Source organism: Athene noctua, chromosome 7 (genome assembly GCF_965140245.1).
Source record: "Athene noctua chromosome 7, bAthNoc1.hap1.1, whole genome shotgun sequence".
NCBI lineage: Eukaryota > Metazoa > Chordata > Aves > Strigiformes > Strigidae > Athene > Athene noctua.
This window is the reverse complement of record NC_134043.1, coordinates 334,141-355,086: the sequence shown is the minus strand read 5'-3', so window position 1 is coordinate 355,086 and position 20,946 is coordinate 334,141. Positions and strand designations below refer to the sequence as shown.

The window sequence follows — 20,946 nt, the reverse complement described above, 5'->3', positions numbered from 1 at the left end:
TCTGTCTTGTTACATATGTAGAACCAAGTATCTTATTGGAATTTTGCTGTAAGTTGGATGAAGAGTGTAGATTTGGTCATCAGCCCAATTTATACAAAACAGAAAATGCAGGAGTGGGATAAATTAAATGTCCAGGATAGATTCAGAGACTTAGGAAAGGCTGATACAAGCATATAAAATGAAGCTTGCCATCCCACAGCGTCACGTGTGCCATGTAACTGCAGCCCACCCTAAATGACATCGCTCCTGCGGATGCAGAACCGCCCTTCCCGCCGCGCTGCAAGAATAACACGTTTTGTAGGTCCGTGTGGAGAGCCCGTAGGACCAGGGGATGGAGGGCCTCTGCCTCTGATTTTCTCCTGTGACTCTGGGGTGACAGAAGGCCGTGTTTGTGCCTGTGGCTGGGGTGTGAGGGAGGGACAAGGTGTGTAGGTGCTGTTGATCACCTCGATCCTGCGGTGCAGGGGCACGTGGGGCTGGTCTGTTGGCCAGTGCCGCCTCCAGTTACTCCTGTGCTGGAACTGTCCTGGATGAGCCACTGGGCACCTTCTGCTTGCCTGGGATGATTTGTGTCTGTCAGCTCTCTGCTGTTCTGTAGCACCCTAACCACCTTTGGCTTGTAACGTGCTGCTTCTGCTTCCGTAGCATCCCTTAGTGCCTGCGCATCGCCCTCAGCCTGAGGGCACCATGCCCACAGAGGCTGAAGCCCCTCTCGCTGGATTTTCTCAAGGTGGTTTTACAAAAGAGCTGTTGTATCTTAACAGCATGGGCATGAGAGTGACAATAAGCAAAAGCATGTTGTAAAATTAGGAAAATAATTGATTGAAAAGGAGAATTTCTATAGTATACGTTATGGATTTTTGTTTTTGAAGTCATACTGCTCTTAGAATCCGCATCATGAAATCCTGATCTTTGTACCTCTCCCAGCAGGATCTGTGGTGCTGCCAGGAAATATAATAAGAAAAATCAGACTACTGCTGTAACAAAAATTCCTAACGTACAGTGGTATATATATAGACTGTAAAATACCTTTCAAGTTACTGTCATGATCAAATAATCTAAATTTATTGATTAGAGTTATGCCAGTGTATTTAGCCCCATCTAGCTCTCTTTCATGGTGTAACGTTTCATACACAACAGAGGAGGGTAAATTAAAATGAATTCAGAATTCTACTAAGACGACAATGAATTAAACACTGATTGATTGTGTCGTAGTACAGGTATTAAGGAACTGTGGGTGCACTTATTAGCTGTGAAGGGGGGAGGAGGTAATTTGTTGTACTCTTGTCTTTTGCTCCCCCTCACTGTCATCCCAGCTGCAGTACTTAACACAAATTCCAAATTACAACCGTGGCAACATATCTAGTAAAATACTCTTAACAAGAACGCCGGTATTTTCTAATTGTAGTTAGCTGTGTTACCGTGCTACTCCCTTGCTACTCCCGTGCTTTTTGCTTATGTTCAAAGGAAAAAATGGAATATCATAAGTCACTCTGTGTTCTTCACCAGTTGACAAAGCAAACTCACATGTACTGTACTGAATAATAAATAATAATATACCTAATCTTAAATCTGTGTTTAAAAACAGCTATTGTTGAAGTTTAATTTCTAAAAGAACAGAAGAAATCCTTAGCCTCTTGATTTCCACTGAAAGCGAATAGAAACTCAGTAATTTAGATAATCTTGGTGTTTCAAATAAATCTCATATATGTGATTATAGTGCCTAAAATACTCAGTCTTTTTATTTTAAATATATAATTAGGCTGTACTTTCTTTTTAAGAATGGTGTGTTTCAGCTGACTTGCTAAAACATTGAAGTTGCTTTTCTAGTTCTCAGGATTTTAAACCAATACTTATACTCCTATACTAGCTACAGTGGACTTCCGAAACTAATACAAAGTTACAATTATTTAGCATTTATTTCCATTTTGACTTGATGAAACTAGAGTTTTTTCCTTAAAATCATTACTCGTTACTATGAATTTTGTTTTAATAGAGAGAACTTTTGAAAGGTGGTAGTTCAGTTTCTGAGGAACAAGTTTACAGTTATGAGAGGCTAAGAAGAGTTTGAATCTAGTTTAGCATTCAAGGTGATTTATCACACATAGACCTTGTGTGGTTCTTGTGAGGAGAGGAGTATGAGTAGAAAACCTCCCTAAATAATCTTAAATACATACATCTGTGGAAATAGGGAATTAGACTTTAACATCCAGGCGTGTTTGGTGTTCTTACCTTCCATGCACGCTTCTAAAAAAAGAGAGAGGTAGTTAAATTGACAAAAATATTCTTACTTTCTCAAAGGGTTGGGTTTGTTCCTCTGACACAGTGTGGAAGTTCATTGCATGCAGTTAATGCTGCCTGCAGGGGAATGTGGTAGGAGAACAGCTGTTCAAAATTGAAGGCAACAACTGGATGACAGCAGAATGACCAAGAAATGTGGATCTTGTAGAGCCACATTTAGCTGAAGTGTTTCCTTACTGTAAGAAAATAAGCCTGGCGTGAGGGATTCACATTTGGAAAGACATTACTCCTCCTTCTAGATGTACTTCGGGTCCCAGCACTTCAGCCATGCTGCTTGCTGCACATGGACTTGTCTGAAATGTTCTGGTATTCTCTTTCCTCTCTGCATCAGTTTTGGTTTACAGTTTTTTGTCTCTGGTCCCATTAATTCAATTTCAACAGTTCAGGTAAATTATCGAGCAATACCCTAACTTGGTTATGAAAAAAGCTGTAGTTAGTTGTTAACCTTTGTTTTTCAGTTCTGTCTCTGTCATCTGACTAGGAAAACCTAGCACTTTCAATATGTATTTCTGCTGTCTTTGAAACATTACTGTGAGCAATATATTTTTCTATTGTTTTGAAATTGTATTCTTGATTTGGCTGAAATTTGCATGTCTTGCACTAGCAAGAAATTTCCCTGTTTTGAGTGTATTTCCCTGTTTTGATGTGCCACTTAGTGCGGTGTGAACCAATAGCTTGTTTTTTCCATGGATCAGAAAATCACTGCTGCTGTCAAATTGCAAAATGACTGGACCTCTCAGTTTTAGAACAGAAAAATAAAGTTTAGACTGGACATCTATGAATGTACCTTTTAGTGCTCCACCTTCTGTGTGAATGTAAGGGATAACCCGATTAAATTCCTCCTTTAACTAGCTCAGTAAACAGTATTTTCAGATGGTCTTGACTTTCCGGATATCACAGTGATCCCAAAATACCTTTTCAGCTGTAAAAGTACTTTTATCTTTGTAGGAAGCTTGGTTTTGTCTCTTAAGGATGAAATCTGAAAAACATTCTGTTGAAAGTGAGGTTTTTCTTCCCCTTGCTGTCTCTATTACAGTGAAATAAAATCTCGTTTACTTGTGCATTTAAATTTTTCTAGTCACTGTCTGGATTCTGCAGTGGAAGGTGCACAGGGATACAAGCTATACTGAATTGTTGCTGGCAAAGATGTTTTCCTGTGTTAAATACTTGTATTTCAATGCAACTCTGTGCTCTTTATTGTGCTGTATCCCATAACGGATGACAACATTTTATTTTTAGCAGGTGACTCCTCCGCAGAGAATGCCTTGCAGGTTATAGCAACATCTGGCCAGAATGCAGATCTTCCCCCTGGCACTCAGCCAGGCTCTGAGGACACGTACAGAATGAACTTGGCCAAAGGGGTCTCAATGTCGCTGCCGTCTTCACCTCTGCTGCCGCGCCAGTCCTATCTGATGCAGTCAAGGTCAAACAAAAAGTCTCCAGGTAAAACGAAAGCCATGAGCAACTAAAACCTTCCTAGACCTCTCACTCAGTTTTTGATACGCTTTACAGAAAAGAAACACAGTAAAATGACGTTAATCTTTTGAAATAAGAACACAAGCAGATAATGCTTTTTGCGTGGTCCCAGCAAAAAAGGTAATTGGTGATTGAGTAGAATATATTACCTCATGTGGCAAAGAATTATTCTAATTGGTGTTGTAAATACCTCTATTGAAATGTCAGTATGTTTAAACCTGGTTATTAATGATTAATATATCCGTTGGGTGGAATACAGCTGCATAAACATTAGTTTATGCATATGTTAGTGACTGCGTAAGAATAAATGTTGTTTGTGGCTTTTACAATTCGTTTACTTGTATCTACGTAAATGAATGTATTAATAGATAAATTGCTGCTGAAATTGTGACAAGAAACCTATTAATTTGGAGTGGTTGTGTCCTTCATAATGACCACATACTTGTACATGAGCCTCACTAAATAAGGTGCTCCATCTGGTTCCCTTTTATCAGCATTCTGTACATATAAATCATTCCAACACTCTAGCATCACTTGGGGTTGTTCAGGGCAGACCCTGAGCGTTGAGTGAAATTGTCCATATTCCGATTACTTCTGGAGACACTGAACAGTTTTGAGGTTCTTTGTTGTAAAGTTTATAAGATCTAGGAACACAGCGTGTCAAAAGTTCATTTTTGTCAGCACTGACAAATGTCTTGGTTAGTGACCCATGTTACATAAAATTAAAGAAAAAATGTTGCTCAGAGAATTGCAGTGGGATTGTAAATACAATTTGTAAAAAGTATTCTTGGTTTAAGTTGCCTATCAGTGTGTACTTCTTCCTTTCAAAATTTAAAAATAATAATCTCACTTCATGTTTAAATAATTTTGGGTTGGTTTTGACAGTTCACGTAAAAATTCTGAGCCACAGAATGGCATTTTGTTGTTTTGTCACTTAATACCTGCGATTTGTGTGCTAAACAACTTTAAAAGATAGGGTGAAGTCCTTGTAATGGAGAAGGAAATGGGACCTTTTTCTCAAGTCCTAAGTGAAAGTCAGGATCTAACTCTGTTTTGTTACCGTTGGGAAGACTTCCCTGCGTTGTAGGTACCTTTGAGGTAATACCTTACTGACCTGCCCGCTCCGTGATTCAGTTTAGTGACACGTTTTTATAGGCAGGGTAGGCTGCTAACTGTTTTCGCTTGCAGAAGCTGTGTAACACTTGCTAAATTTTGAATGAAAAGCTATATTCACAATGACTCCAAGGTCATTCCAGTGTGATACATAGCCAAAGAAAAAGATTTCTTAAGATTATGCTCTGCTGTGAATGCATTGGCATCTCTGTACCAGTATATATAAATTATCTGTCTAGCACCTGGGGCAGGAGTAGTAAAAAGAGAGAATATGCTAATGTGCTCATTTCAAAATACTGTGATTTAGTAGCTTACAAATAGGCTAAAGATTTTTAGGACACCGTGGGTGAAAGAAGAAAGGATTGCAGGGAAAGTTAAAGTAGTATTCTGAAATTAAGATATGGGTATGAGGTTATCTAACAAAATTCTAATTTCAGTCCTCAATTTACAGATGAAGGCAAAGCAACTACTTATGAGATGTATTTTTCAGGGTAAATCATATCATTAATATTTTTTAAAGTCTTTGAAACGGTGTCATAGAGCAGAGGAAGAGACTGCCCCTTGACATGCCGTCACTTGTTCTGCCTTTGTTTCTGTCCTGTAGTTCTGGCTGTGTAACCCAGGCATGTTGATGGTCATAGATATAAAGTGATACACTTGCATAACTTCCTTGAAATAAAATTCTATTTAGTGTCTACCATACTGCACGTATACTTAGTGGTGATGATTGAAGAGTATATTCAGTAAATGCTGCCCAGCTTTTAATGAAGAGTTTTTCCTAACTTTTTATTGAGTCTGCGTAGTTTCAGTTTAAAATTCTGGTTAGTAAATTAAAAACAGTCAGATTTTCCTGACAATGTGTTTCAGAGTTACAAATTTAAAAATGAAAGTTGTAGTTAACCCATAGTTATTTGCACTGAGATATTGCAGACATTTTGAACATTAGTAAATTTTGGTAATTTGCCATATCATTTGGCAGTAGTACCGGATGAGAACCAGCAACAACAACAACAAAAAATAAGGCCAGTTTATAAATTTACATTCAAGCAATGTATAAATCCAAACAGAAACAGTTTATAATTTAAAATAATGGAAAAGTGCTTCCCCCCCCCCCTTCTCGTCAGGCATGTTCTTACTTGTGTGAACATTTGCTAATTTTGAACGTTGTTTTACCTTCTAGGTTGCTTCAGGGGTTTTTTTGAGTTTATATAATTTTTTTAAAAATTAAAAATGCAATGATAGGAAAAGGGTGTTATGCTTGAAATGATTTTCCCTATGAATATTGTGTACCTCTGTAGTTTTGTACTCCAGATGACTCAGAAAATAGGATGCTTTTGCCAGTATATGGCTTGGCCGCAGAGGTACCGTGGGGAGTGTGGTGGCTTTGTTCTGTCCCTTTAGACTAAAAGGTTTTGTTCCATCGTAGGCATATTTGTTTCATGAATAATGTAATTATCAGGTCTCAGGTTTGGAGTCATCTCACTGAGAAAAGCACTTAGATACCTTAGTATTTAGCAAGTTAGAGTCTGTTCAGAACAGATTTGGCAATGGCCAGTCTGGGGACCCACTGGACCAGCACAGGACTTGTTTGTTTTGGTAGCTCTTTGAAACTGCTGTCCTGAACTCGGGCATCCCCTCTTTCATTCTGTTCCATTTCTCTCGTCCGCTGCCCCTCTAGGTGGGGTTTCAGGCGTGAGACTGACCTGATCCGTGCTGTGTGCTGGGCGACCAGTCAGTGCTGTGAGCTGGTTGTGGTCGTGTCGCAGTGGACAGGCACAGCGACCCACAGGGCGTCTTTGCTGCAGAGCACATGGGGCCATAGCTGCTTTTCTGCCCATCCATCCGCAAGTGGGTCGGCCACCAGAACCTCATAAGACACAGGCAGGCAAGACCACGGGAGAGCAAGCTGAGCTTTGCCTGGAGCACGGCAAGCTGCACAGTCCCGTTCACAGAATCGAGTGTGACTGACGTTGTGGCTTAATTATTTCCATAGGAGGTGGGGGAGCTTCTTTGGGAGAAGAGCTTGGAAGAGTACCAGTGTTTCTGGCCCCAGTTCAGTCCTCAACTGTAACTATAAAAGGAGGGAAGAGAGAAACTATATCTTAAATTACTGAGGAGCTTAAAATCATTGGCAGAACTCAAGTGCCAAGTTCATTTGGAGTCAAAAGCTTAATGAAATAGTTCATTGGGGAGGAGGTACATAAAAGAGCAGAAACAAACAGAACAAGGAAAAAGTTGTCAGCAAGACAACTCTGGGAAGGGGAGCAGTAAATTAAAAACTGCCACAGTAAGTTGAGTTTCTTCTACTGTAAAGCTTAGAATGAACATTGCTTGAATTGGTAATCTTACAGGTGTGCAGCTAAACCAGTATTGGTGTTCTTAAAGGGATAATAATTGATTGTACTCTGATTTAAGAGGGTCAACTAAAAGAATGAAATACTGATTTATAAAGGAGGTTCCCAAAAATTGGTTGTTGGAGTTCAAGGTGTGAAGGAAAGATACTGCTGCTGCCCTTGAGGTAAAAGCTTACTGGTTTAAATTATTGATACCATCATGCTTGAACAGAGAAGGGAAGCAGCTTTCCTTGTAAAGACCTCACTGAGTGCCAGAGGTGGCTGCTGGGAGAGTCTTCCATAAACGTGCAATAGAACTTTTAGTTAGTCTTTAAATTAAGCTTTAATTAAAACTTTTAATTAATCAGCATACTTGATACTTGAGACTAGACCAGGTAAGAGAACTGGTTTCACCTGAGGCGTCGGTTCTGCGCAGCGCTGTGGGAGCACCGGGAAGCAGTTCCTCTGGCTGGCGATCACCTGCCGAGTGCAGGGTCCTGCGCCGGGCCCGGGGGCACTGCGGGTGCACGTTCAGCTAACGCTGCTGGGAGGGAGGGCCAGGTCAGAGGGCACAACTTACATAATCCTGTGCAAAATCAGCTCTTCTGCGGTCAAAAAAAGCATTCTAAATTAATAGGAAATCAGTAGATACAAACAAAAACAAGTATCATTATGGAACTGTATAAATCTGTAGTTCATCTCCCTCAGGAAGGTACTGGTGTCCCTCTGGTGATACCAACTTTAAAAATCTACAGTAGAGCTAGGAAGGAGCTAGAGAAGGGCTGCAGGCATGACTAGAGGTGTGGAATGGCTCTGAAGGAGAAGTTATTTAAATAAATCTGGCTGGTCTTTTTCTGCCTGGAAGAAAGACAAACGGTGGGAAAAAGAGACAGTATGATTGCGGCTTCATGCAGTGTTGGGGGAACTTGTGGATGGTGCACGTTGTGTAAAGAAAGGCCAGGATAAACTCTTGGAAGGAAAATCCATCTAGAACTCTCAAATAGAAAGTTAACAGTTCTGGCTCCAGAAGCAATAAGCCACTTAACACAAGTCGGGAAGAGTGTGCAGGGGAGGTGTGTTGTCCCTATCTTCTCTGCTGCTTGCTGCTGATAAAATCCTGTCCCAGATGAACCTTTCATCAGACCTGATTCAGCCATTTTACGCTTTTGGAAAAGAGCTTCAACTGTGCAGATACAGTTCATGATTAAGTGGGTCCTTTTTCATCCATGGATTAATTCATGTGTCCTATTCTAGATTAGTGCATGAAAATAAATTCACCATGAATTTTCCTCGTAATTGCAATGTTGTGTATCAGATTTACAAGGACTGTAAGTCACTTCCGCATTAGTTTGCGAGGAAGAAAATTCAATACAGGGGTTTCCTCCACAGCTTAAAGCGTGAATGTTAAAAAAAAAAACCAAACAAAACACAACCAACATCCTGAAGGTATTTCCACTCTGATCTTTTACACCGCTGCTACATGGTGCCCTGGGCCTTTTAGAAAGGTTGCTTTTTGTTGTTCAACCTTGATACATCTAATTATAAATGCTTACAAATTATAGATTTGGACTATTGTCCCCTTCAAGAATGGAATTTTGTTTCAAAGGAATGTATTTTTAGCTGCTTTTTCACCAGGGCCAATGCTCCCTATTTCTGTTAGGAAACAGCATTGAAAGAGCACCCTCTGGTGATGGTTGGTAACGAAACGATCTTTTAGATCGCTAAAGAATGTCATCATGTCGCAGTCTCAAGGTAGATACAAACATCTGCCCATGTATGACTTGCGTTCCTTGCCCAGTATTTCTCAGGTAAGAAATCAGGTTATCGCCACGTTCCCATGTTGGGCTGAGAGGGGAAGATCCGGAAGGGCGGGTGGTGCCGTGGGGAGAGGCCTGGGCGCCCCTCTCCAAGGCGAGGGTGCAGGGCAGGGTGTGCCCGGGGAGCCCGAGGACAGAACCCAGAGCTGCAGCACGGCTGTAAAAGCGGTCGTCAGCCTGGAAGTACTCATGAAAACGAACAGTGGGTCTGTGTGGTGGTCAGAGTACACTGGCACCTGGGACTGCTGCCAGCGGGAGGGATGGGACGCTTCGTATGACTGCAGGTGTCAGAGCCTAGGTATACGGTGGGTTTCGAACAGGGTGGGATGTCCCAGAGAACTTTGGCATGCCTTCTGAATTCTGGGTTACAAGCAAGATACGTAACTCGGAAGCTGTAATGCATTTGAGAAGGATTTGTGAAACAAAGCTTGTATAGCGTAGTGCTGATAGTTGTTAGTGCCTAAGAATTTTAGTACTGCTTAGAGGCTCCTGATGAAGACCAAGACCCTACTCTGTGTCTTTTCTACAGAGACAGCAGAGTGAAATGTACTGGGAGAGCAAGAGTGGGATGTGGTAGGAAAGTGAGAGGAGAGAAGTAAGAGAAACTGAACCTGGCCTGGGAATCAAGCTGCACCGAGATTATGTGAGGAGGTACAGTGGTGACAGAGAGCCTTGGGCTGGCACCCGGGTTCCTGTAAGGACACTTGGGAATGGGCAGGGTGGAAGGGAAGTGTGCAGGGAAGCCTTTCGTGCCAGGATCTGGAACAGCTTCACCAGAGGGTGCAGCAGTTCTAACAGCCAGTCCTTCCTCTGCTGGCAGCCAATATTTCAAACTGTTAAAGATTCCATTTTTAGTGCTTACATGATGTTTAATTACACTAAAATGAATAGTTTTCATTGAATGGTTTGAGTTGTAAGGAACATTAAAGATCATCTAGATCCAACTAGAATTCAGCTTTGAGGTTCTTTGATATTTATTTTTTTTAAAAAAGTGACCATGTAACTCTTAAGGTCAGGATTTTGCGGAGTGTCACAAGAAATACTCTTCATGAAATATGCCAAGCTCTGCATGCTTGCTTTCGAGACTGACTTTATTATTAATGTGAATAAAATAGTAAGAGTAATACACAAACATGTAAGATGCAAAAGCGGAATGCTGCTGCTAGAATGGTTTTCTCTTCTGCTTTGTCACTGTGGCCTAATGTACATATTTAAAATTCAGCTGGCTGAAGCATGTTGGACATATTTTCAAGTGAGGAAACTTCCTTTCTTGCTCCTACAGTGATGTTACATGACAGTGAGAACCTGAGATTGTAGCTCTGTAATTAACTAGAGGTTGTATTTAAATAAGGGAAAATCACTGTCTATTGCCAAAGCTGGGGAAATCCACAGCAATACCTCTGGTTTAGTATTTTGTTAAGGCCAGCAACTGACTGTGTTTCTAGGGACTTCCAGCTAATCCTTAGGTTTTTCTGGATCAAATGTTGGAATCCCCTCAGGCTCACTAAAACTGAAAGTTTCAAGTGGCTTTGTTAACACACATTACAAAAATTGGGATTGTCTTAATGAAAATTCAGGGCAAAAATTTGGGTTTGAGTTTTCAGTACCACTGATGATGACGTTTCCATTCCCCATGCCATTTAAATATCTTAACTTTCCAGTGTGTACCTTTGCAGGGTTCCCTGCTCATGTTTTTCCAAAATTCTTAGTGTTGCAAATGCCTTTATTGATATAAAATTTTGTTGACATATTTTTCAGGATGTGGATAAATATAGGGTGGTGGTGGTTTAGTTCTATGATACATTGTGCATGAGCATAGCAGTCTGCCTGCCAGTACTGTCAGTTGCTGAATTAAGATCAGAATTTTGCCCCGTGTTTGTGATGCCAGCAGAAGTTTTCTGAGTCAACACTACCAATATACTTTTTTTGGGTAGCCTTTAGAGGGCAGCATCGTTCCCTTTCTGTTAGGTAGGTTGTGTAGTTAACATTTCCTGTGGTTGCTACTAAACCGTATTTAGCAAAAAATAGAATCGTGAAGAGTCTGGAACAAAGCATGAAGCTAAAAGTGAGAGTAAAGAGTGAATCGATTTAATATTTGAAAAGTGTGCACGTGTGAATACACAGTTCTTCTAAATACTGAAGGTAGTATGTTTGCACTGAGTATGTAGGTGAACTGGGAATGCTGCTGTGTAATGAAACCATTAGGAGCCACTAATGTTTCTTTTGTTGTATGAGCTCACCTCCACCATTCCCTGCCATCAGGGCAGTGTCAGAGTGGAGAAAGTGCACGGTAATACAAAGCTTCTGGGGTTTGAATTATTTAGTGTGTTGATGTTGTGGTCTGCCTGTACCCTTTTTTTCTCCTAGCTTCAGAGATGCTGATTACAAAATTATCTTCCTGTTATAATGGAAGATAAAAGCTCTGAACCGAGGGCCCAGTGGAAGTTGTCTGAGTTCAAATGTGTCACTCACTTCACATACACAGGAAACTTTTCCAGGTCTGTGGCAGCACGCAGATGGGTTTGTTTTCAGGCAGGGTTGTGTTACAGACAGCCCGAAGAGGGGGGTGTTCCTCACCGGGGCAGGAGTGCAGCACCTCACCGGTCTTTACGGTGGCAGCTGTGCACGTAAGAAATAAATTCCTCTACTTCCTTTGCATCACAAGGATAGACGCCGCACATGCCAAACTTGCAGTCCATCTGGAAAAAGTGAGATCTGCTCAGCTCATTCCCGTTGCAGGTCCGATCAGGAAGCCCAAGTATGTGGAAAGTCCCAGAGTGCCAGGGGAGGCGGCTCTACCGCTGAGGAAGGGACTGGAGCAAGGAGAACCCAGTCAGAACGGTAAGAGTCTGTTGGTGATGCTTTATGTGGTAGAAAAGCTGTTCATTTCAGCCAGAGTGATACAGAAGAGCCTGCAAAGTAAGGAAGTCTGATTCTTTATCTGTAAGGGTGTTGTGCAGATTTAACACACTTGTGGTATGTGATCTTTTCAACTCTCAGTTCTTGCAGGCAGAATGGTGTCCAGGGGTGGTTGATTGCTACATTTGCTAAAGGCCTACTAGAATTTTTTCTGACTTGTTTTTAATGTAAATTGATTCCAAGTGTGTAATTCTGGACTGGGTACAATTCTTCGTTTTAGAATTCTGTAAAAGCTTGCTCCATAAGAAGGCGGTAACAGTAGACTCCTGTGCTGGCAGAGCTTGGGAAAAGCTACCTCCCTAGAGTTAATTGGTTAGTTGTAGGAAGATTCATGTTTGTTAAATTTGACTAGTGCATAACAGAGTGTGGCTTTGACATTAAATGTCATGGTCAGAGCAGAATGACCCATATGTTAGTATGTGGCTGTATGTGCTGATTTCGTATGCCTTGCATTGCTAAATTAATTTTTCAGTCAGACTCATTAGAGTCATTGCATGTAACCGACGAGGCTCCAACTGAACAACTTTTGTTTTCCTTTTGCTTCAGTTTTAAAGGAAACTACAGTTTTAAAAGTCAGTGTTTTCTTTTTTAAAAAAAGCCCCTTGTTTTTAATACTTACTAGTGAAAACAAAACTCATCGCAATTGTTTTCACCATCATCTTCTGTATGCCCTATTTAATATGTTGTAGTTACCCTGGTCCCTCTTGGGCCTCCATCTTCACAGCCATCTCAGTGCTGGCATTCAGGTTTTATGTCCAGCTGGGAAATCGTGTGGTCCTCATCCCCTGCGTCTGAAGGGGGACCATCTCGCCATGATCCTCCTCCTCTAAGTTGTACACCGTGACAGTGAGACTACTGAAGGTGAAAATTAAACACTAGTGTTTAAGGATTAAGCAGTGGTTGCTGTGTTGAACATCTTAGACTCTTGACTTCTGTCTCTGTTGCTGAGCTGAACTTGGTACTATGCCTGACATTTGCTCAGACTGGTCTGAGAGGCTGGTGTGTCCTCTTTTGAACTTCATCAGTAAGTCTGTGCACCTACATCTCTCTCCCTTTCTTCCTCTGACACACTTCGTATCAATTATGAGCTTCTGTTGTGTGAAGTCTCCAAGTTTTAATCTGATAAACCCGTTTGGATGTCCCTACTGTCTTCCCCTTGTGTGGGGATGATGTCCAGAAGTGCTGGTGGAGAAGTTGCTGTACGGGTGCTCCTGCCTCTTGCCCCTTTGCCAGGTCAGGTGCCAGCAGTTCCGTAGCTGAGAATCCTGATTCTGAGAGATTATGTTCCTTAATTAATTGACTATACCTGAGCACGAGGCAGGCCTACATATTATTCTTTTTTTAATAGACAAAAGAAATAAATCCTATATAAATGTTTCTGCTAGGGGAGAGCGTTACAGGTTGGTAGGTGATGCCAAAGCGTTGGCATCAAAGGAGAAGAGTGGCAGAAGGTGCTGGTCTGTGGGACTCATTCACAGCTGGTGTTTCCCCTGGGCAGATCTCTGATGGGCGGGGTTTGTTGGAGACTGCCTCCATTTGAACTTTGTCTCATTGTATCTGTTGGACACCAGAAGGCATCTTAAAGCACTGTGCTGATAAAATTAAATGTTTTTGCAAACAGGACTCAGAAAAGCTGAGACTTTTAGAACTGGTGTCACATCCTTTGCACAGCAAGCACCACAAAAACATACGGTATTAGTTGTAGTGTTAACTGGAGATTAAAAACCACCTGTATTATTAACCTCTACTTTTCATGTTTTTAACATTACAGAAAACTTTACCAAAAAATTACTGAAACAGAATTTCAGTCTGCTGCTGAGCTTTGACAGCGTTGAGTTTAATGCTGTTGTTGGGTGAATAATGATGTCGTTCATCAGTCCAGTGATGAACTGGTTGCGCTTAGTCATTTCTGGTTTGACTGGCAGGTGGTTTTTTTCTCCCCGAGATGCGTGCAGATATGCAGAGCATCCAAGACCCAGCAACAGTGTAAAGTCTAATGGATAAAAAGCTTAGATGGCATTAGCTTCTCTGTTAAATATCTTACTGACAGAAGAACTGGTGTTTACATTTGATTGTACTTTTTCTACCTCTTGTAACAGTTTCCAAACACAAGATTCTAATCTTCATCACCTTTTTTCCCCCCACTCCAAAGCAAAGCCTGATAAAGACTCGAGCTGTTCTCCTGCAGCACAAGAATTGATGACAAGATTGGGCTTTTTACTGGGAGAAGGGATCCCAACTTCTGCACATATAGAAGAGAAAAATGAAATCATGGTAAGACAATGGAAAATAATAAATTTAATGTTCATCCTGTTTCTGAGAAGACTGATGTTATTTCCTCTGTTTGCTAGTTGCGGTTACTTGATACTTACTAAATACAATCCATTTTAATAGACATATGGTAATAGGATTGTAGATTAAGTATATCGTGTGTGTTTGTTTTGAAATGGTGAGTTGATCTTGCACTCTTAAAAAAAAAAAAGACTCATTTGTTTAAGTTTAATCTTCTATGAATGTGAATAGCTTCTAGGGTTCTCTCTGCCTTATTTTAGTATTTAGGAGGATCTTTTTTCCTTCTATTCTCAGTGATTTATGTGACTGGAAAATGTCAGTGCTTTGTTAAAATTAGGAGTGTGCCTTTGGGGGGCATGTGTTTGTTTTTCCTGAGAAGTTCATTTCCAGTTGACAGCCTTTCTCAGCCATTTGGGGGTAGAGGAACTGTGGAGAAGCAAGCAGCCACTACCTGTATGAAACTCATCTGCTAACCAAAACTGCTCACCAACTACCAATCTTTCTTCCCCTTCCTCTCCCCACTTTTAGTCCCAGGCCTCATAAATCTTAGTGCATCAATTTGGGTTTCATTGGTGGTGAAATGTGAATAAGACTGCAGTTCTGGTGCTTTTATCCCAAAGAATGAACATTGGAGCTGGATGGGAGGAGTATCCAGTAAGACATTTAATAGAGGTCTGTCTCACTGCAACTCTTCAACTGAACTATGAAATTCCCTTTTTACCTCAAAAGTCACTTTTTATCTGAAAGCACATCATTAAGGTTCCAAATCAAGATAAAGCTTCCACTTCTTGAAGTTTTTCTTGGAAAGTGGGCTCTCTGCTTTGTTCTGCTGATGTTTGTGATGTTCAGCGCAGTAGCGTGCTCCCTCCTGTGCAGTACCTCTTTGTTTCCCTCCTGTTGCAGTGTACAGCAGCCAGCCAAGGTGTGAGCCCCTGCTCCACCCTCACAAGCAGCACTACCTCTCCCAGCACCGATAGTCCCTGCTCAACTCTCAATAGCTGCGTTGGCAAGATGGCAGCTACCAAAGGTAGTCCCTGTGGAACCATCAGCAGCCCGAGCTCCACCCTGGAGAGCAAGGACAGTGGAATTATAGGTAAGCATCTTAACTGGTAATGCAATTAGTAGAAATTAATCTTAACAGTACAAATCTGAAGAGCTGCTCCGTGTTGTTCTGTTCGATTTTAGGCTGCCCACTGATCCCATTTTAAATCCTCCGTACTTGAGAGACTGAAATCTTTTTTTTGAAACCTTTTCTTTGGTTAGAAAAGTTGCTGTTGTTGGGTGTGCCTTTTGCTTACTTTGTTTTCCTGGTACAGGTCTAAATTTAGAGAGGCTGAAAAAGAGAAGCAATTCTTAATCTTAAATGCCTAGATTTGACAAAGTAAACCCAAGTTGTGTCATCGTCTTTGACTGTGAGCTTAGTACTTTGTCACTGACAACTGTTGTTTATAGAAGGAATTCCAAGTGAAAGTGGTCTCTGCCTGCCATTGTGAATACTACCATCGAGATAATTGGTATAGTACTTGCCAAGAAGTAGTGATAATACATGTTTTCATAACACAGTTGACAACACTTTACTCTGACTTTATAGATGTTCTTGCATTTTATTATGAAGTAATTAATAGTTATAAGTTATGACATAACATTATTTTTAATGATAGGTTACCCTAAAAGAGATGTTCCTCATGGGTCAAAAGACTCATCTGTGTAACACTTTACTTCAGTTTTAGAAAATAACTTTGTGAACTCTTTCCATACAAAAACATTGTTCATGGTCAGTTTTGTGCAAGATCTAGTTTTGAGATGGCATCAGCGTTTCGATACAAAGGGAAGGGTATATTGGAACTGTTGCTCTTGGGTGCTCAGATTTCAGTCGTTGGCTGACTTGAGAATAGAGTGAATTAGTTGCAGGTTTTGTCAGAATTTAGGGTTTCCTGTCTTGATTATGCTCAAGCAAGTATAAAACAAACAGAAATGGTTGTAAAAGTGAGTACATTGGTGTAAATATACAGTAGAGTATGACTAGAAGAAACAGTAATGCCTTTTGTTACAAAATATATTTATCTGTCAGTATACCTTAGTCATCTCCCTGTTTAAAATGTTTTATAGGGGTTTTGCTTTTTTAATAGTTTAAATCAGGTCTCTGAATGACACAGGATCTAGGAGACTTGTGCCAGTAGAACAAAATAGGCTTCCCAAATAGGTTGTGGTTACAAAGATCCTTCTACCTTCATAAATGCATATGCTTAAGCTTTTACTAGCTCTGTAACTGATGTGTAGGCTGACTACTAGGGACTTAACTTCTTAACTTAGGCAGTTTCTTAAAAACTTTGGACCTTTAAGGCTTCTCTAAGTGGTGAGTGCTTGCCTTTTACAAAAAGAGGAGACATGTTGGTTTGCAGTACTTAATTTTGGAGATTAAACCAATGTGTTTGTTCATTGGTTTAAAGGAGTACTGCACTGAAAAACTTCCTTGACTTTGCAAAAAATATTAAGGACTGCACGTTGGTTTGCATGCTTTTTTGTTTGTTTTTAAATATTAGTGAGGGTAGCATCAATGTGAATATCAAAATTAGCATTACTAATACCCTAAACTGCTTTTCTGGTACATGATATAGAGGAGGAAGAAGGTTCCTGTTTCTCTGTTAGGTACAGACTGAGCTCTTCAGTGAGGTACTGCAGCTCAGGGAGGGATGTGACATCTTTTGTCTTTGCAGTTTAATGTCAAAGAAGAGGTATTTCTTATGCAGATACTTTATGAAGTCTTGGAATAAAGACATTTACAGTATCATGGAATGCAGTAATATAGTAATGCTCAGTTCATCCAAGACTATAGAAGCAGCTGTTGGTTGTGGAGTGGGTTCATTCTCTCCTTCAGGAAAGACAGGATAACAGGCTGGAGCTCTGTTCTTTGACCATCTTTAAAACCTGTTCTTAAGTGAGAGATTCCTGTCTCACCGGGACAAATGTAGATACTGATACGAACCTATTACCCATGCTTGGCAAACTTGAAATATTCTACAAGTCTGTGTTCTGAATGAGGTCAGAACTAGTCTTATGTTTGTTTTAAAATAGTACATTACCATGCCAACTACATTATCCATTGTATAACCTTGTAAGTACTAATGTTTTTAAGAAAAGATTTTTGAACCCGGTGATAAAAGTTGCTTATTGAACTAATTCAAAAATAGGAGAAACATGAAAATACATGCTTTGTTGTACAGAGAGGAGAGAGGATGGTCGAGTTATGAAGCGTATGAGTGTGAGAGCAGAGGGCAAGAACCCTAGAGGAGATGGGAGGTTGAGAGGGAGCTCCTTCAGCCAAGTATACATGGTTCATGATCCTGGGACTGTATGAAAATCATCTGCTGCAGTGCTGTGGAGCTGTCATTCATGTCTCAAATCCAGGGAGAATTGGAACACCCGTTGTCCCTTGGCAACCCAGTGCAGCACCCCTTACGTCTGTGGAGGCACACAAACCAAGAAGGGAGTAAGAGGCCCCTCTCTAAGAAATGGCCCGTGGCTCTGTATTTTAAATACAAATGTATATTCAAACTTGTTATTAGTAGTAAATGTGCATTTTGAATGATGTTTAGCAAGTATATGTTTTCTAATGTCTTTGACAGAGTTCATCCAACCAGGAGAATAGCTTGCTCTTTCACGCTACTTATGTGGGCTTCCATTGTATTTCCACTCCCATGGTGTTTTCTGGGCCAGCAGACTGATGGGAAATCTGTTTTTTCTCTCTTCCACTCTTTTTTACTTACGGTTCAGGTTTCTTATAGTTTTCTAATGTTTTACTGCTGTAGTTGAATTCCTTTTTGCTTCTGTTGAGTTTGACATAATAGTAGTGGAGGCAAGTTTTAACCTCCAGCAATGAGCTAAGTAGGAGAACAGACTGGGCTACTGGCCAAAACATAGGCTTTTCTGGATACTTGCCACTGTTTCAGTGTCGAAATCTTGAGCCGCAAGATTTCCTGATGCTACGTTTCACTCCAGGAGGAATCATAGTTTTAAGTATTTCATACTTCAGGAGGAGCCAGATTTTTTTGACACAACCATAAAAACGAAATAAATTTGTCATACAGAAGTACAGTCTTAAGCTGTGTGCAAAGGTTAATGGAATGCCTGAAAGGCTTTTTCTTCTATTGCCTCTAAGGTGTGTGTTTTATTACTGGTATTTCTTAGAATACGAGCTCTTGAATTTAAGCATCAGATCTTAAAGTTCTGGTGTGTGTGAGGCTAAGCTGAAGAGTGCAGAGCTGCGTGAGCACCTCCTCGTCCCGCAGGGCTGGACCTGCAGCACGCTTGGTGTGGAAGAAGAACAGTTGGTGCTTCTGAGTGGCCAAGGCCCAGAGTTCCCAGGAGCAGTCTGTGCGTTTGCACTTCGTTAGTGGCTGCGCTGGGTCTGTGTGTGTGGCAGGTGTTTGGTAGCAGGGGAGGGGGCTGCAGCGGTGGCCCCGTGAGAAGCTCCTCAGCTCCCCCAGCTCCGCGTCGGAGCCGCCTCTGGCCAAGGCCGGGCAGTGGGCGACGGGGCTGCCTCTGGGGTAACGGCTGCGGGAAGGGACTGGGAGGAGGAGGGGGCTGCTGGGGGGGAGGTAGGAGGAGGACCCCTCTGCCAACACCGAGGTCAGTGGGGAAGGAAGGAGGAGGAAGGGGGGAGCTGGCGGAGCAGAGCCCCCCTGTACCCCCTGGGGTCGCAGAGGAGCAGGGATCTGCCTGGGGAGGGCTGTAGAGCTTTTGTTCTCTCCATGTTTGCAGAAGGGTTTGAAAATTTGCAAGATACGTTACAGAATTTTAATTTTTAAAAGGAGCTGAGACGTTTGGGTGTAGCAGTAGATTCTTCATATAAGGTCATAAACGGTGGTTGGTTTGGGTGTTTTTCCCCCTCAGCACAAATTACATAGATCTAAAGATACACCTGGATTCTTCAGAACATTTTCTTGCCCCTTTCTTAGGTGTTTTTCCCATTCTGATAAGCTGTGTTATTCCTCTCTTTTAGGTAAATAGTATTCCTTAGATTTAACAAAATGACCAGTGAAGAAATACTTCAATATTTGTTGGCCCGAAATGCCCTTTGATTATGAAAATTATGATGCATGTTAATGCAAGTGTGCCATTTTCCTCTGATGTGCACTTTCGTTGTGGGGGGGGTTTTCTCTCTTTTTCAGCAACTATAACAAGTTCATCAGAAAATGATGATCGTAGTGGATCCAGTTTGGAATGGAGCAAGGATGGGAGTCTCAGGGCTGGAAAACATCAAGGGATTAGTCATGATCGAAGAACAGACAATTGTTCACCAGTTGCAGAAGAGGAAGCTGTTGGATCTGCTGAGAATTTGCCCAAAGTGGTGCCAACAGGAGAGGGTCCCATTCTTTATGCTCAAAGTTCTGGCTCTTTAATAATGCCTCGTCCAAACTCTGTTGCAGGTAAGTCCTGAGGCAGAAGAAAGGTTGTTCTTAAAGATGGGGTGAATCTTCCTGTTGAAGTCATGTTGTTGGTATGCAAGTATTTTTACAGGACAAAAGAGAAAAGCATAGGTTCTAAACTGAATAGATGAGCATTACCTAAGCTGTTTACCATTGTCATATAGAGGGCTCATACCATGCCTTTTAGTAGGTATTGGTTAGGTCAGGGCTTCTGGAACACTTTAAAAGTCCATCAGTTATTCTAGGACTGTATCTGGTGTCAACTAACCCTTGAGGTGGTTGGTTTTGGTGTATGCTCACATTTGCTAGATCAGTAAATCTGGCTAAGACTTTGATCTCTGTTGAACAAGTGACATGTGTATTCTTTAAAGAACTGTATGAAATTCTGCCTTCTAGTTGAACCATTCCTTCAGAAAACGTGAGTCTGTTCAGCTGTGGTAGATATGTACATGACCTTACCATTACTTTTGGAAGTGTAAAATAGACAAATCTCTGCAGAAAGCATTTCTGACTTGAAATCTAATAGTAGAGCCCATCAAATTCTAACAGTAATTGGCAATTTGCTTACGTAAATATAACCCTGCAAGAGAAACGTTCTGATGTTGTTCAGAAGTGTGGGCACCATATTTGCAGTGGTAGGTTTAACTAACTGAAAATTCAGAGTTAAAAAACTTACTAACTGCAGAAAACTTCACTAACGAGGTTAGGGCTTGGGAGCTGCTGATTCCTAGAAGGAAGAGGAAGGATATTACACTTCATTCCAGCTAGAAAATACTGTCAAAGGGAGAATTTTTAGTATAAAAGATGAAACAAAAATTGATGCATGGAATTTGCTTAGTATGGTAAGATGTATAGGGGAATTATTACTAGTAAACCAACTTTTGTGATTGTCAGTGGCAAAATTTTGGGAAAGAACGTGCTAGCAATTTTTATGAGACTCCTTTAAGTTCTGACAATACCACTTTACATTTTGAAGGAGTATAGATGGTAGTATGAGCACTAGTTCTGTTTTCATTGTGAAGGCACAAACATGTTGGTTCAGCTGGGGGGGAAAAAAAAAAAAAGGAAAAACTCGCCATTTCATTTTCAAAGGAAATACATAATGTGTTTATTCCAGAAAAGTGAAACAAATTTTAATATATTGTAATTATAACAGAAAAAGATGCTAATAAGCAGCTCAGTAAATGTTATCAGGAGCTTAAGACTTGTCAGTAATAGCCAAAATCCAATGCTTTAAAAACCATCGTACATTTAGAATGTTTCATG

The 20,946-nt window shown here is 41.0% G+C and overlaps 1 protein-coding gene across 7 annotated transcripts in view; it reads left to right on the top strand.

Annotated features, from left to right (window-relative positions):
- The window catches only part of TANC1 (tetratricopeptide repeat, ankyrin repeat and coiled-coil containing 1), an 84,900-nt gene that overhangs the window by 33,175 nt on the left and 30,779 nt on the right, over positions 1-20,946 (top strand). For 5 of the 7 annotated variants that reach the window (XM_074911401.1, XM_074911408.1, XM_074911404.1 and 2 more), the window contains 5 exons: positions 3,541-3,744; positions 11,780-11,881; positions 14,112-14,233; positions 15,155-15,344; positions 19,423-19,680. In XM_074911401.1, coding sequence (XP_074767502.1) covers positions 3,541-3,744; positions 11,780-11,881; positions 14,112-14,233; positions 15,155-15,344; positions 19,423-19,680 — 876 coding nt within the window. The remainder of the gene's footprint in view (positions 1-3,540; positions 3,745-11,779; positions 11,882-14,111; positions 14,234-15,154; positions 15,345-19,422; positions 19,681-20,946) is intronic. The other 2 variants (XM_074911402.1, XM_074911405.1) reach the window with 1 other exon arrangement.